Consider the following 17,621-nt stretch of genomic DNA (forward strand, 5'->3'; position numbering starts at 1 on the left):
CTTAGGAGCAACATCATGGACAAAGACTTATCCTTTTTTTATGACACTTGCTGCCATATTTCAGGAGTTAATCGTTCTAAAGCCACATTGGCAGCAACTGAGGAAAGGTAAATGAAGGTGGTAGGGTGGCCAGTGAGTAGATAAAAAGAAAGTATGCCAAGTGGATGAGGTAGCTGGTATGCCAGATAGGTAAAAGGGAGGGTGGGGTGGGTACCAGGTGAATGAAAGAGTGCTTAATGCAGGTGGGTGATGAGTTGTGAGGGTGCTATTTGGAGGAATGTCTAGTTCAGCAGATGAGGAAGCATCAATTAATTTGCAGAGATTGTTGGAGGGTGAGAGTGTGGACAGTTTTGGGGCTGTCGGGTGTCAGGGCTATGTGGGGGAGTTCTAGTCTGCCAGACTCTCTGAAGTTGGAGAGTCATGTTGGTTTGGACAGAGGTGGTTTCGGGTCCAGGAGTTCAGGCTGGAGCATGTCAGATTTGGAGTATTAGATTTTGGGTTTGTCAAGGTGGGTGACAGTGGGGTGGGGAGTCAATTTTGCAAGTGGCTTACAAGGAACCTTAGCAAATTGCATTGTTACGTCTTGTAGGTAATGCACACTGATGCGACTATACACAAGTTGTGGAAATACTGAATGTTGAGATAGTGGATGAAATGCCAAAAACAAGCAGGCTACATTGTCCTAAACGGCGTCAGTTGTCTTGAGTAATGAATATTCTCTCACCCTCCTGACATGTACTTTGTAGATGGTAGACAAAGCTTGGGGAATTAGATAGATAGTTGCCATAAAATTACCAACCTGTGAACTGCTATTGCAACCATGTGGTTGGTTTGCAGTTAAATTTCTAGTCAGATCCCAGTGATGTTAATGAAGGATTCAATGAGATGATGTCCTTGTACATCAAGGAGAGATAATCGTTGCCTTGCATTTATGAGGTGCAATATTTTATCCAGACTCCATGGTCCAATGCTCAGTGCGGTGAAGTCTTGATGTCAAGAGTAGCCACATTTATCTGGCCTCTTGAATTCAAACTGTTTGGACAAATGTTGTAAAGAGGCTTGGAGCCAGGTGATGTTGGCAGAATCCAAACTGAAAGTCGATGGGCATGAACTGCCTGATAAGATTGTCAATGTCACCTTGCATTATTCCGCAAGTGAGTGAGAGATTGATGGAGTGGTAACTGACCAGATTTAATTTGTCCTGTATTTGCAGATAGGTCGTAATTAAACAATTTTCCATATTGCCATGTAGATGCCAGTGTAGCTCCACTGGGACAGCTTTGTTGAGGGTGGAGCTAATTCTGGTGCTCAGATCATCAATAGTACAGCCCAAAATATCGTTGGAGATAATAGCTTTTGATGTATAGTTCACTTAGCCATTTCTCGAGTGAATCAAATTAGTTAAAGACTAGCTTCTGCAATCTCTAGAACTTTCAGAGGAGGCACAGATAGGCCATTTACTCAGCACCCATGGCGGAAGATTGCAAACGTTTCAGATTCACTTTTCAACTGACCTTTTGGGCTTAACCATTATTAAGAATGGGGATGTTCATTTAGACCCATCTTTCATAATTGGATATAGCAAGATAGCACAACTTTAATCTATTGCTTGTGGATCACTGAGCAATGTCTTGTGCACGTTGTCCAATCTCTGCAAACTGAACTGGTTGACTTTTAAGGACACGCTTTTTGTGGTCGCCATAAGCTGTTTTTGACTTGGTAAAGATAACTGCTTGTGTTCCACTTTTGCTTTGTTAATTTGAGCTATACGAAGTAGGAGACCTGTCCATTCCAACGTCTTCCTTGTTTAGTTTGATCATCCATCCTTGTTCAAGGGACCTTTTGAAATTATTCTTAAACTTTCTCTCTCCATCTCCATCTCAAATTGCCATTTAAATGGATTTTGGCATATTCTGGTAAGAGGTCTTTTGCACTGGTAGTATCTGTAAATGGACTATACTAGCCAATTAAGATGTTAACCCTGTGCAGTTAAAGGGGCTTTAAAGATTAAATTACCCATTAGCAGGAAGGCTCTCTCTCACACAGCAGCCCAGAATTTTGTGGTGAAACTTTGACCTCCTTTGGCCAGGGTTGTGTGTAGCAGGACTGGACCTTTACCCCAAATAGTTCAGAGGCAGAAATACTAACCCAGTTGCTCACTTCTTATTCACTTGTGGGAAGTGGGTGTCACTGGTAGGCCAGCATTTATTGTCCATCGTAGTTGCCCATAGGTGCTGAGGTGCCTTCTTGAACCGCTGCAATCCATATGCTGCCAGGATGGTGATTTGGAGAGGAACTTGCAGAAGTTCTCATGTATCTGCTGCCTTTGTCTTTTTAGATTCAAGTGGTTGTGGGTTTGGAAGATGCTATCTGGGGATCTTTGGCTTCTTACTCACTTTCCAATGAGTGAATTAACTGCATAGCAACTAATTATAAAACATGAATGGATCAGAAACTTCTTAAATATATAATTGAATGTCACTCTTGATCATGAAAAAAAATCACAAAAATAATATACTTCCAAGAGTTAATCATCTCCTGTCAAAATGTGAAGTATGCAATTTTGTTTGAGTCTTCAGAGTTAGATGCCAGTAAGTTTATTTCCAGTAAGGAAATTACGTTCAAATTGAACAATTTTGGTCTCCAGTGAATATAGAAAAAAGGTACATTGAGTATTCTAATAACATTGAGAGACAAGGACTTTCATTTTCTTTTATTCAAAGAAATATGAACTACTGTGAGCACCCGAGAGAGGAGCTAACACAGTATGAAAAGCAAGAAATAAGGAAAATAGGTCTCAAGAGAAAGAAATATAATAAATTCATGGTAAATGAATTTGAGCAGTAAGCATGCATTTCATCTGATGCAAGGGTTGGGGGGGGAAATTGCTTCCAATTTTAATCCCATTTTTGTCTCCCTGTCTGATCTTAAATTTGCTCTGGCTTATTGTGAAAAGTTGTAATGCTGGCTGAAATTATCAACTTTTTTTTATTTTCTAGCTATCACATAATACGAAAAGTAACTTTTATAAAATAATCTGTCAGATGTTATAATGCATCGAAGCAGTGACTTAGATTCCCAAGTTGCTGCCATACGGACATCCAGGGGATCAGCAATATTTGTACACAAAACATAATTTTGAACTAAAATTTTAAAATTGTACCTATTTTGTATTCAGAAAATTGATTCATTTAAACTGCGTTTTTTACAAAAAAAGAATTTCATTACTTTTCATACTTACTTGAGGAAATTAAGTTTTGAAAAATCAAGTGTATCTTTACAGCCCATTGCAATGGATTTGTGTCACGAGTCAGCTAAATGAGCACTTCAATCCCGAATGGGAAAGTTATATGTCACATCTCACTTCATGTAAATAAGTAATGTTGGTTTATTAATTTTCAGATGATGTATGAAGATAAGGACATGTTTTGTGGATGTAATAAGGTCTCATGGTAATAATTGTAGAAAAGAAAATTCTTCCAGCAGTCTTGCTAACATTCTTTCTTTGATCAATGGGCTAATTTTTAATTTCATTTCTTGCTTGTAATGCTCAAATTGGCAATTTATATTGTACTACATGAAAAATGACTGCACTTCAAAAACAGAATTGAATATTCAGCACTTTGAGGCATCTTTTAAAATTTGGTCAGCTTTATTATGGATGCATTTTTTTGCCCTCACTTGTAGTGAAGGGGAAATTCAAAATAGTTAATCACTAATGTGAATGATTTTTGCTGTCCAAGAGATTTTGTAGTGGGCACCTTGACTGCCATGTTCATCTACAAAATGGAATCTACATTTTGAAAAGTTATTAACGACCTGTGAAATGTTTTAGAACATGCTACAGATACGATAACTGGACCTGTTTTGTAGTCATTTCATCACAGTAACCATACATGGAATTGACACATGGCCCTTGGATTACATGACGTGCCATTTTCATTTTAAGTGATTTTCTTTCTATTGCTAAATTTTTCTTCTCATAAGGCATTCACAATTCATGTGTGAAGCGCTGCAGTAAATTTAAATGATCTGATTGCTTGTGGAGCACCTCTCAGTTTGGTGTCATTTGACGTACATATTTGAACTTGGATAATGATCGGGCGCCAAAGCCTTGGAACAACAGCAGCCATCATGCCAGAAGATGCAAGTTTATTTTCACTAGCAAACTCTTTCCAAAAGGAATGATTAGTTAGTTCCATCATTTTTAGTGTTGCAGGCAGAATGTTGAGCACCATATTGGAAGAATTCCCTTCTTTTCCTACATAATTTCATCGAATCCTTCATGTCCAGCAGAATTGCTAGAATCTATAAAGACTTTGGAGTAATTTGTAACACTGAGCAGTCAGACTTCAATTTTTACAATGTTTAAAAGATATTTGGATTAATATGTAAATAGAAAAGATTTGGAGGGATATGAGCCAAGAACAGGCAGGCGGGATTAGTTTTGTTTGTGATTATGTTCGGCATTGACTAGTTGGACCAAGGGTCTCTTTCCATTCTGCATGACTCAATGACTCTATAGCTAATATTTTTGAACTTCAGGTACTGTATTAGTCACAAAGGTTCTGTAGGTCAAGGAAAGAGTGAACAGATCTGATTGCAGGCAACATTGCTTGCATTAATTTTAAAAGGCTGGTGGATATATTTGGCATATGATCATTGAAGACAGAAAGATTTGCTAGCTAATATTTGATATTAGCCTAATGGATGGACTTAACATGTTCCTTAGGAAGTTGGGGTACATTAACCCATCTTTTCTAATCAGTTACATCAGTTTAAACTGTTACATTAACATAGTCTACTAATTGATTACCTTAGGAAGTTGGAAGGAGAATAGGCAAGATTTTTCTTAAGTTAACTCCTGAGGGAAGAACCTAAAATAGGACACATATTACTGTTAATACATGATACATTAATATGTTCCACAGTTGTATCATCTAATACCTAGGGTAAATGCAATGATCTTTCCTCATTTCACTTTTTGTGTCCACAAGTTATGAATAACAAGAATAAGTAACAAGTGTTGAATCTCTCTTCTTTAGGCCATGGTCTCCTGTCAGATGCTGTCAGAACTGGAAGAGGTAATCCAATATAAACTGGTTCCAGAGCGGAGGGAGATCATCAGGCAAACCTGGTGGGAACGACTTCAGGCAAGTCAGCATTCATTGTTGAATGGTTTGCCCACCATTTGGCCTTTCAAGGCTCTTAAGTGACAAACTAATGGTCATCCCACCAATGCAAGTATTTGACCCATGACAGAAAGCCCATATAATAGTTGGGAGTCCAAGAATTTCATTCATATGGTTCGGCAAGGAGCTTGATCGCCATTGCAGCACACTACCCAGCCCTGGGCTATTGGGAACACAACCACCAAAGTCTTTATTTTACAACTTGGAACTCGACACCTTCCAAAACCCAGCCACCTAAACCTGCTCTTCTCTGCATTACTGCAAAGTCCTTGGATTTTCCTGGGATTCTTGGCATGGTGGGATTGCGTGTAATCCCAACTGTGGATAGTGCTCCCCCTAGTGCTGTGGAGATTGCAGTGTTAGACAATCGATCCTTCTCGAGATAGGAGAAGCAGTCTAACCTTAAAGCAATTAATGCTGCTTTTAGTGTTGAAATGCTGCAAGAGCATCCATTCAGTTTGTAAATGGACTCACACACCCTCAACATTTTAGTTCAAGAAGTGGAGTCAGTGGTACCTCATAAAGCTCGAGTCCACTGTATTACAGATACTTCGGTTTTTATTATCTTCAACACTTGAAATTTAGATTTGCTTTTTGCTTCAATCAAGATGAGGTATTATTATATACTCTTAACTTTTGTGCCATAACTTTTCTTTATAAGTTTTTATATTTTCAGAATCCTTCAACTATTATTTAGTTCTGAAAACTCTGATTTAAAAAAAACTCAGTTCCCTGTAGAATTTATCTTGTATTATTTGATGAATGCAAAGTTGCTTCCACACACTGTTTCAAGGCCAGGATTACTTCAGTTTGCTTTTCCTGGTGTATATTTGAAGGAAAGCAGAAATGAGTTAAGACAAGTACTCTATTTTATGTTAAAGAAAATTTGTGAAGTTTCTCTTTACGATGGCATTCAAGCCCTCGTTTACATACACCAGACTTTGCAAGTAAACATACGCAGAACATTTGAAGCTGTTTTCAGTTCGTCTTTTACAATCAAATGATTATATGCCCAGTGCTGACTGTGTTTGAAGATGAATAGACCAAAAAATTCCTTATTTCATAAGCCTTAGCTTTTCAAGTTTTAATTTAGTTTTATAAGTGTGTGTTTTTTCAATTTATTTTTTATTTTATCCTTCCTTTGGCCACTGACAATTCTTTGGCAAGCATGGCCCAATGATGTAAGCCAGATCCAATGGTGGTATATGCTCTAATAATGAGGTCTTTGGGTATGTTTCTATATCACACTGCCAAATTAATGATTTAATATTCTTTTCCTCCCCTTGCTTTCTGCCCTTCTCTCATAAAGGTATTAACTCGTGCTAAGGCACAGTTTTAATGTTCTTGGCAGCCTTTTAGTACAGTGCTGAATTGACAATTCTTTGTGTAAATCGCACTGTCGGCGTGCTGGTTTTATTCCATGTCTTCTATAGATGATTCCAGTGCTGTTCACACTTAACATCTATAGATCCACATTTCTAACAGGTGATAGCAGTCTAGTTTGGGAACTTGAAATGATTTACGAACATATGAATGAGAAACAGAAGTAGGCCATTTAACCCATTGCCTGTTCTATCGTTCAGAAAGATCATAGAGGATCTGTTTGAGTTTCAAATTTCTCATTCCCACTTACCCTCTATAAGTTTGATATCATTCGTCTCTGGCTTAAATATATTCAATGATCCGGTCTCCGTTGCTTTCTGAGGCTTGCACAAATCTGTGAGGGAAAACTATTCCACTCATTTCTGTCCTAAACGTGTGACCCCTAATTTTAAAGCGGTGTACCTTACTTCTGGATTCACCAAGATTAATCATACAGTATGGAAACAGGCTATTTGGCCTAACAAGTCCTCACTGACCCTCTGAAAAGTAACCCACCCAGACACATTCCCTATTAGTCTACATTTACCCCTAACTAATGCACCAAACCTACACATCCCTGAACACTGTGGGCAATTTATCATGGCCAATTTACCTAACCTGCACATCTTTGGATTGAGAGAGGAAACCGGGACACCCGGAGGAAACCCACACAGACACGGAGAATGTGCAAACTCCACACACAGTCTTTTTTTTATTTCAAAAATATACTTTATTCATAAAATACTTTAATGGTCTGTACAGTTGGACATGCCATACATATGTAAACATTCCTTTTGTTTGCACACTGAAAAACAGAGTAATCATTCCTATTTACAGGTCTGTACGATAACATTCTTAGCTGAGGTGTCAGCAGACCCCAAATGACTGCGCGGGCCCCCTGTTCTTCTTTAGGCAGGCAGATGTTACACGGTGGTCTTTCCCCACCGCGCCTTGGCGGCAGCTGCCCCAAGCTTCAGCGCGTCCCTCAACACGTAGTCCTGGACCTTGGAATGTGCCAGTCTGCAACACTCCGTCGGGGTCAACTCCTTCAGCTGGAAGATCAACAGGTTTTGGACCGCCCAGAGAGCGTCCTTCACAGAGTTGTTGATCCTCCAGGCACAGTTGATGTTCGTCTCGGTGTGCGTCCCGGGGAACAGGCCGTAGAGCACGGAGTCCCGCGTCACGGCGCTGCTCAGGACGAACCTCGACAAACACCACTGCATTCCTCTCCAGACTTTTTCTGCATAGGCGCATTCCAGAAGGAGGTGTGTGACAGTCTCGTCCCCCCCGCAGCCGCTTCGAGGGCAGCGTGCGGTGCGGCTGAGAGTCCGGGCGTGCATAAAGGATCTCACAGGCAGAGCCCTTCTCACCACCAGCCAAGCCATGTCTTGGTGCTTGTTGGAAAGTTCTGGTGATGAGGCATTCTGCCAAATGGCTTTGACAATCTGCTCAGGGAACCGCTCGATAGGATCCGCCCTCTCCTTTTCCCGAAGGGTCTCAAGGACACTACTTGCTGACCACTTCCTGATGGACTTGTGGTCAAAGGTGTTTTTCTTCATAAACTTCTCCACGAAGGACAGGTGATACGGAACTGTCCAACTACTCTGAGTGTTCCGCGGCAGCGAGGCCAGGCCCATCCTTCGCAACACCGGGGACCGGTAGAACCTCAGTACGTAGTGACACTTGGTGTTTGCGTACCGGGGATCCACGCACAGCTTGATGCAGCCACACACAATGGTGGCCATCAGGGTGAGGGTGGCATTGGGTGTATTTTTTCCCCCGTTGCCCAGATCTTTGTACAGCGAGTCCCTTCGGACCCGGTCCATCTTTGACCTCCAAATAAACTGGAAGATGGCCCGGGTGACTGCAGCGGCACAGGTTCTGGGAAAAAGCCAGACCTGTGCCACGTATAATAGCAATGACAGTGCCTCACACCTGATGATCAAGTTTTTTCCCACGATGGAAAGCGACCATAGCTTCCATCTGCCCAGTTTCTGCCTCACTTTGCTGATACGCTCCTCCCAAGACTTGGCGCACGCCCCAGCCCCCCCGACCCAAATACCCAGCACCTTCAGGTGGTCGGTCCTGACGGTGAAGGGGATCGAGGATTGGTCGGCCAAGTTCCCGAAGAGCATGGCCTCGCTCTTGCCTCGGTTTACTTTGGCCCCCGAGGCCCGTTCGAACTGGTCACATATGCACATGAGTCTGCGCACGGACAGTGGATCCGAGCAGAAAACGGCGACGTCATCCATGTACAGGGAGGCCTTAACCTGCAGGCCCCTGCTGCCAGGAATAGTCACCCCTCTCAGGCTCGCATCCTTCCTGATGGACTCGGCAAATGGCTCTATGCAGCACACAAACAAGGCAGGAGAGAGAGGGCAAACTCCACACGCAGTCACGGAAGGCTAGAATCGAACTCTGGTCCCTAGCGCTGTGAGGCATCAGTGCCAATCACTGAGCCACCATGCAACCCATGTGATTCCCTCTTAAGTTGTGTTAGCTTGCGGATTGCAGCATTGACTTTCAGTTTTGGAAATTGCTGCTGTGCTCAAGCTTTGCAGATCCCCACAACAGGTAAGAAATTAAGAGGAAATGTGGGTAAAAATACTTTTCATGTCAGTCTTGTCAAGGCCATTCAGAATCATATAAACTTCATTCAAATCACCCTCACTGTTCTGGTTCTCTGTTCTGGAAAGATTTTATTTTTCATCCCTTTGCTGGTTTTGATTGGAATCAGTTGACTTAAGACAAAAGTAAATTTGGCTCATTTTGAGTTTAATACCACACGCTATGACACAATTACCTACTAAACCATAAGGATGTACCATAACATTCCATTTGAAGTGTGGCCTTAGCATAACTATTCCACAAAAACAAATCTAGGGATATCACAAATGGTACAATTGGATCAAAGAAAATTAGTAAACTAAGGAGAATTGCAGAAATGCTTGAACATTTGTTGACATTCATTCACTCTTAACCATCTCTCTTTCTCCAATAGGGCTGTCAGCAGATAGTCGAAGACTGGCAACGAATCCTAATGGTTCGCTCCCTTGTCATTGGTCCACATGAAGATATGAGGACTTGGTTAAAGTATGCAAGTCTCTGTGGCAAGAATGGACGTTTGGTAAGAATTCCCTGGAGAAGTTATGTAGTTTTAAGACAACAACAACTTCCTTAATAGGTGAAAATGAGGATTGCAGATGCTGGGGATTAGAGTAATTGAGTAATGAGAGCCTCATTAACAACTCAGCTTTGAATTATGAAGATTTGTTTTTGTTAATGATCAAAATGTGATCCCATTACTTTGTGAATGAAGTAAAGAACTGAAAAAAAAGTGATTTTTGCTTTAAAAACACAACCACAGTTAATAAATGTTCCTTCATAAAATTTTCATTGCAAATTGATCTCCAATTACATCGTACAAGAGGAGGTAAGACCACATCAAAAGAGTTATTAATTGAATTGTGGTGTGCAAATGCATTTCTGCCCCATTTATTCAATGTGATCTTAGTTTTATACTTGCATTAAAAATTTTCTCATTTATAATATGGCTTTTGAAAATGTGGCCTGCCGTAATTACACATGACAGTTCATCAACTAGCATGAACTTGTGAACAGAGCATGAGGGGTCCATCGTAAATGTGGACCTGAAACTTTTATTAGGAAAAGTTCAAAGGAAGTATGCAGACTAAAATTTGAAAACAAAAAATAATTAGTGATTTATTTTCAAGGGTTATTTTTCAAATGAACTCTGTATGTAATTATTTTGTCTATAGGCTCTTGCTCATAAGACCCTGGTACAGCTGCTTGGTGTAGACCCTTCAAAGCACCTTGATCAACCTCTGTCCACAGTTCACCCCCATGTCACCTATGCTTACATGAAGTACATGTGGAAGAGTACCCGCAAGGTAGGTTACAACTCATGGTATACTGCATAGTAATTACAGACTGCAGTCAGTTCTGCATGAGTTAATAGGCTTTATGTCCTTTTTTTCATAAAATGATTGTTCCAAACTATTTTCTTTTGTCATAAGAGAGAGGTTAAATACATAACTTAGATAAGAGAGCACACATAGGAGCATAGATCCTAAATATGTTTAATGAAAAATAACTTATGATAATTTGTCAGAAGCAACTTCTCAGCTAAAAAGGTGATGTGCAATAAATTAAAAGTTATGATTTTAACCTGTTTGAAAATTCCAAGCAATCAGATGGTAGATGAAGGAGTTCAAATAGTGGAAAGCCAAGCTTAATTGGAACCAAAAACCTTTTCCCACCCTTATAATTTGGAAGGAAACTAGCTTAATATTTTGTTCTTTCCTTTCAAGGTGACTGTTGAACCTACACTAAATATGGAGTGATTTCTTAATTGTTTCATCATGATGATTATATTGAAATAAGTTAATTTTTGCACTACACATTAAATATTCTGAAATTCAGTGGTGTTCCTTATGTTGTATCTTGTCAATTCCGATGAACAGTTATGGTTTCATCAGCTTAACACTGCTGATGCCAAAATTTGTTTTATGTTAGAGTTGTTACTTATTGTAACACATTACATTTTCTGAGCTATAATTGAATAATTTCCTTTCCAGGTATGGAATTACGTTTTCAATATTCCATTCTTTTGTTTTTATGCTTTAGTAACTAGGCTAATGTGCCTAGTCTCCCACTCAAAATGAACATCTTAAACATATGTTTTTTTTCTCAACTGAACATCGGTGTAGTGCTTTCATAGATCATGTTTCAATTCAAATTGATTCACAATCATATCCTCAAAAGAATAATTGTTCTCCCCTTCCCGACAGACAGACGTACACATTCGCACACATTATTGTGATTACCTTTCCTCCAGTTTTCATTCTTCAGAATTGAGCACCTAAGCTTATTAAGGAATCACGTAATCTCACAAGTGCTACAGTGCAGAAGGAGAACATTTGACCCATTGTGCTTGCACTTGCATGTTAACTGGACATTGTTACCCAGTGCCAATTCCATGTCTTTCCACATATGTTTGCAGATTATTTTTATTCAAATAGTCATCCAAAACCCTCTTGAATGATTCAGTGGAACCCAAATAGCAAAATTGAGGGGTGCAGACTCCCACCTGAATACAGTTCACTTATTTCTATGATGTCTTGGTGAAAATAAATCATTTTTAGTTTGAACAAACCTGTGCTGGCAGCAAAGCACTTGAGTTGCTAATTTTATGTAAAGAGAATTTTTAAAAAATCAATTCAAGAGATGTGGGCTTCACTGGCTAGGCCAACATTTAGTGTCCATCCCTAATTACACTTGAAAAGCCGCCTTCTTGAACCACTACAGTTCATTCAGTGAAGGTATATCAACATGCTATTAGGGAGGGAGTTTCAAGATTTTGACAACGACACTGAATGAGTGGTGAGATATTTACGGGTCAGTGTGATTTGTGGCTTGGAGGGGAACTTGCAGATAATGCTGTTCCTGTGTACCAACTGCCTTTGTTCTTCGAGATGGCAATGGTTGTGGATTTGATATTTGAGGAACTTTGGTGATCTTCTGCAGCGCTTTTTGTAGATGCTGCACACTATTCTACTGATCATCAGCTGTGGAGGAAGTGAATGTTTGTGGATGTGGTGCCTCTAAAGCAAGCTGCTTTATTCTGGATACTGTCAAGCTTCTTGAGTGTTGTTGGAGCGACAATGATTCGGATAAGTGTAGTAAACTCTTGATTTGTGCAATGTAGTTGCTGGACAGACGTTGCAGATACTGAAAGTGAGCTACTCACTGCAGGAGTTCTGGTCTCTGACCTGATCTTCTTGCCACAGTATTTATAAAACCAATCTGGTTAAGTTTCTGGTCAATGATAACCTTCAGGATGTTGATCATATAGGTTTGAGTGATGGGAATGGATATTAGATGTTAGATTCTCTCCTTGGAAATGGTCATCATCTGGCACTTGTCTGGAATTTGTTAGTTTTCACTTGTCAGCTCAAGCCTGGATATAGTCCTTGCTGCATTTGGCCATGGACTGCTTCACTATCAAGGGACTCCCAAATGGTGCTGAGCAGTGTGCACTCATCAGCAAATATCCCCACTGCTGACCTTCTAATGAAGGTAATTGATGAATGTACAGGAAGTGTAAGGGCCGAGGACACTACCTTGAGGATCTCCTGCAGAACTGTCCTGGAGTTGAGGTGATACAACCAATTACAGAGGAACCTCGATTATCCGAACGAGATGGGCTGGCACTATTTCGTACGGATAATTGACTATTCGGATAATTGATTCAATGCCTTTCCTCTGGGCCTCGGAGTTTTCTGTTAAGTCCATTCCCCGTTTAGGAGACAAGGCAGCAGCACACTACACGCAAGCCCCCACTCCCCCAACCACTGCTGCTTAATGAGATCAAGAGCTGAGTGACCCTAGCAGAATCTAAATTGATTGTCAGTGAGTTATTGTTAAGCAAGTGCTGCTTGATAATACTGTTGACGATAACCCTCTCACCCACTTTACTAAGGGCAGACTGATGGAGCCAGTAATTGATCAGGTTGGAATTGTCCTGTTTTTTTTTCATATACCGGACATACCTAGGCAATTTTCCACATTGTTGATTGATGCCAGCATTGAAGCTTTACTACAACAGTTTGGCCACAGGTGTGGTATGTTCTGGAGTATGTCTTCTGTCCTTTTGCTTGAATGTTGTCAGGACCTGTAGATTTTTCAGTAGTTTCTTCATATCATATTAAGTGAGTTGAAGTGCCTGGAGACTGAAACCTTGATTTTTGGGGACCTCCAGAGGAGGACGACAGGATGTATCATCCATTTGATGCTTCTGATTTATGATTTCCATGAGTACTTCAGAATTATCTTTTGCTCTGATGTCTTTGGCTCCTCTGTCATTCAGGATTGAGATAATTTGGAGCCTCCTCCCTCCAGTGAGTTGTTTAATTGACCAACACCATTCATGTGGCAGGACTGCAGAGCTTAGACTTGATCTATTGGTTGTGGAATCGCATAGCTCTTGCTGCTAATGCTGTTTGTCATACAAGTAGTCTTATGTTGTAGCTTGTTCAGGTTGCTACCTCACTTAGATACACATAGCCCTGGCCTGGCATGCTCTCCTACACTCTTCATTGAACTAGGGTTGATCCCCTATCTTGTTAGTAGTGGTAGAATAAGGGATATGTGGGCCTTGTGGTTGCAGATTGTGTTGATAACCCACACGTCTCATAGATTCCTAATCTTAAATTGCTGGATTGTTGGAACTATAACCCATTTAGCATGGTTGCCGCACAATACCGTGAAGGATACCTTCATTGTGAGGACAGGACTTTGTCTCCACAAGGACTGTGTGGTGATCACTCTGACCGATGCTATCACACACTGATGCATCTGCAATTGGCAGATTGATGAGGATGTGGTCAAATATATTTTTCTTTCTTGTTGGTTTTGTCATCACCTGCCACAGACCCAGTCAGGCAGCTAACACCTTTAGCAATCAACCAGTTTGATCATTTGTGATACTGCCGATCCAATCCTAGATGCTGATATCCCCACCACTCAGAATACATTCTGCATCCTTGCCACCCTCAGTGCTTCTTCCAAATGGTGTTCAACATGGCGTACTGAATTATATGTGGATGGGGGAAATAGTACATGATAGACAGTAGGATGCTTCTTGCTCAGGTTTGACCTGTAGCCATGAGACTTGATGGAGTCCATGGTAAATTTTGTTAATATTGAGACAAACGAACTGAAGCCATTGTTGCTAAATTTGATGATGACACAAAGATAGGTGGATAGGCACATAGTGTTCTGCAAGTGGGGAGATTGCAGAAGGACTTGTACAACTAAGAAAGCTGGCAAAGCAATAGATGGAAAACAATGTGGGAAAGTGTGAGGTTATGCACTTTGGTGGAAAGAACAGAGATGTAGACTTTTTTCTAAACAGTATAACGCCTCAAATCTGAAGCACAAAGGCACTGAGGAATCCTACTTCACGATTCTCTTAGGGTTAATATGAAGGCTCATTTGGCAGTTAGGAAGCTAAATGTAGAGTGCTAGAATACAAGAGCAGGGATGTGCTACTGAGGTCATATAAGACTCTGGTCAGATTGCATTGGAATATTGCGAGCAGTTTTGGGCCCTATACCTAAGGAATGATGTGCTGGCTTTAGAAAGTGTCCAGAAAAGGTTCAGGAGAATGATGGCAGGAATGAAGAGCTTGTCATGTGAGGAGCAGGTGAGGGCTCTGGATCTGTACTCGATCGAGTTTAGAAAGATGAGGGGATATCTGATTACAAAATACTAAAAGGATACGGTAAACATGAGGAATTTGTAGGAGAGACGAGGACCTGAAAGGATAACCCTTGAGAACGAGATGGGGAGGAATTTCTTCAGCGCGGGGTGGCGAATCTGTAGAACTCATTACCACAGAAAGCTGTGGAGGCCATGTCATTGATTGCCTTTAAAACAGAGATAGATACGTTTTTGAATAACAAGGAGATCAAAGTTCATGGGAGGAGTGGGGGGAAGGAGGCAGGAGACTAAAGTTCAGAAACATATCAATCACAATTAAGTGGTGGAGCAGACTCTGAGTCGAATGGCCTAATGCTCCTAATACATCTTATGATCTAACTCCCTTCCAACTCTGTACCACCGTGCTGCCACATCTTCATTTTGACAGGGTAAGCATGATTCTGTTACCTCAGAAAATGAAAATCTTTGAGTAGATCCCTGAATAATTAAACTGTTTTAAATGTTTTGAATCGAGCATGTTGTCTTTTTAGCAGTGTCTCCTGATGTTGTGGATTTAGAAACTAGAATATTTAAGCATAAAAAGTTTATTAAACCTGTCAAGAAGGGTATTTGATGATAAAGCTTTCTAGTTGCAATTTGCTTTTAAAGAATTTTGTTGAAAGTAAAGAATATCACTCCTTGTCTGTATTATTTTGGACGTGTTCAGAGAAATGGATACATTCCCTTCAGTACATGATAAATTGGTTTTGAAACACATTTGTGCCAACTTGTATAACAACTTTAGCAAGAGTTGAATGAACGGATGAAGATGTGAGCTGTCTGATTATTTTGATTTATTACATTAATTCTTAAATTTTGTTTAAGGTTAGACCTCTGTGATATTATAATTTTCTTCTTTTGCTTGTTATTTATTCATATGTAACTTTTTTGGGCTGAACAAGCAATTGTCCCAAAATTATTTTCTGTATAGACAATAATGTGAATTTGAATTAAACTAAGTATGGCAATATGGAAGAACTGATTCAACGTAAGGGTAGGTTTTCTAATTTTGTAAAAATCATAATTCTAGTGCTGTTCATTTGCTTCATTAGATTCCTTTTTGTTTACTTTTAAATTCATATGTTGTAACTGCTTAGCTAATAAACTGCAGCAAATTGTCCAGAATCTAGGTTGGCTAGAGATTGCTCTAGAATGGTCTGTAGTCTTAATGTCAGGTAATTAACAAAGCTAATGTTGGACAGTAGAATAGCTGTTCTTAAAATCTGCCTTTTGGCTCACTGGTCACCACTCAGACCTCAGTCCTTGGCCTCTCCTCCTTCCTCGCCTCAGCAAGAAAGTGTCTCGCTCTGATCTGGTACCCTTGGCATCTGACAGACACTTTTCCAGTGCACCCTCTCTAAAGCTTCCACATCCTTCGTATGATGAGGCAACCATCACCGAACTCAATAGTCCAAGTCTGGTATAACCAGGCTTTATAGAGCTGCAGCACAACCTCACAGCTCTTAAACTCAATCCCCCTGCTAATGAAAGCCAACACATCGTACGCCTTCTTAACAACACTAGCAACTTAGGTGGCAAATTTGATGGATATATCGACATGGACCCCAAAATCTGTTCCTTCACACTGCCAAGTACCCTGCCTTTAACCCTGTAATCTGCAATCAAATTCAACCTTCCAAAATGAATCACTTCACACTTTTCTAAGTTGAACTCCAACTGCCACTTCTTAGCCCAGCTCTGCATCGTCCTCTTGTAACCTACAACAGCCTTCCACACTATCTACAACTCCACCAACCTTCGTGTCAGCTGCAAACTTACTAACCCACTCTTTCTTTTTCTCATCCAAGTCATTTATAAAAGTCACAAAGAGCAGAGGTCCCAGAACAATACAAAGATATGCAGGTCAGGTGAATTGGCCATGCTAAATCACCCATAGTGAGAGGTGCATTAATCAGAGGGAAATTGGTCCGGGTGGGTTACTTTTTGGAGGATCGGTGTGGACTGGTTGGGCCGAAGGGCCTGTTTCCACACTGTAGGAAATTTAATCTGATCTAATCAACAGATCCCTGCGGTACACCACTGGTCACCAAGCTCCAGCTGAATACTTTCCATCAACCACAACCCTCTGTTTTTTATGGGCCAGCCAATTCTATATCCAGACAGCCAAATTTCCCAGTATCCCATGCCTCCTTACTTTCTGAATGAGCTTACCCATGGAAACCTTATCAAACTCTTTGCTAAAATCCATGTACACCACAGCCACTGCTCTACCTTCATCAATGTGCGTTGTCACATCCTCAGAGAATTCAGTAAGGCTAGTGAGGCATGACCTACACCTTTCAAAGCCATGCTGACTATCTGTAATCAAATATTACTAATCAAATAATCATAAATCCTGTCTCAGAATCCTCTCCAATAATTTGCCCACCATCGAGTAAAACTAGCTGGTCGGTAATGCCCAGGATTATCCCTATTCCCTTTCTTGAACAAGGGAATAACATTTGCCACCTTCCAATCATCTAGTGGTACTACAATGGACAGTGAGGACACAAAGATAATTGCCAAAGGCACAGCAATCTCTTCCCTTGTTTCCTGTAGTAGCCTTGGGTGTATCCGATCTGGCCCAGGGACTTATCTATCCTCATGTTTTTCAAAATTTCAAGCACATCCTCCATTTTAACATCAACTTTTTCAAGCATATTAGCCTGTTTCACACTATCATCACAAATGACAAGGTCCCTCTCACTAGTGAATACTGAAGCAAAATATTCGTTAAGGACCTCCCCTACCAGGCAGAAGTTCCCTCCACTATCTCTGATCAGT

General features: G+C 40.6%; 1 protein-coding gene across 3 annotated transcripts in view; it reads left to right on the forward strand.

Moving 5' to 3' along the window:
- mtor (mechanistic target of rapamycin kinase) overlaps window positions 1-17,621 on the forward strand; it is a 387,814-nt gene that overhangs the window by 275,083 nt on the left and 95,110 nt on the right. For all 3 annotated transcript variants that reach the window (XM_043675588.2, XM_087980582.1, XM_087980583.1), the window contains 3 exons: window positions 5,046-5,153; window positions 9,556-9,681; window positions 10,334-10,465. In XM_043675588.2, the coding sequence (XP_043531523.1) occupies window positions 5,046-5,153; window positions 9,556-9,681; window positions 10,334-10,465 (366 nt within the window). The remainder of the gene's footprint in view (window positions 1-5,045; window positions 5,154-9,555; window positions 9,682-10,333; window positions 10,466-17,621) is intronic.

This window comes from Chiloscyllium plagiosum, unplaced genomic scaffold (genome assembly GCF_037043375.1).
Source record: "Chiloscyllium plagiosum isolate Xiang-an unplaced genomic scaffold, Cpla_swu_hap1 HiC_scaffold_37, whole genome shotgun sequence".
Taxonomy (NCBI): Eukaryota; Metazoa; Chordata; class Chondrichthyes; order Orectolobiformes; family Hemiscylliidae; genus Chiloscyllium; species Chiloscyllium plagiosum.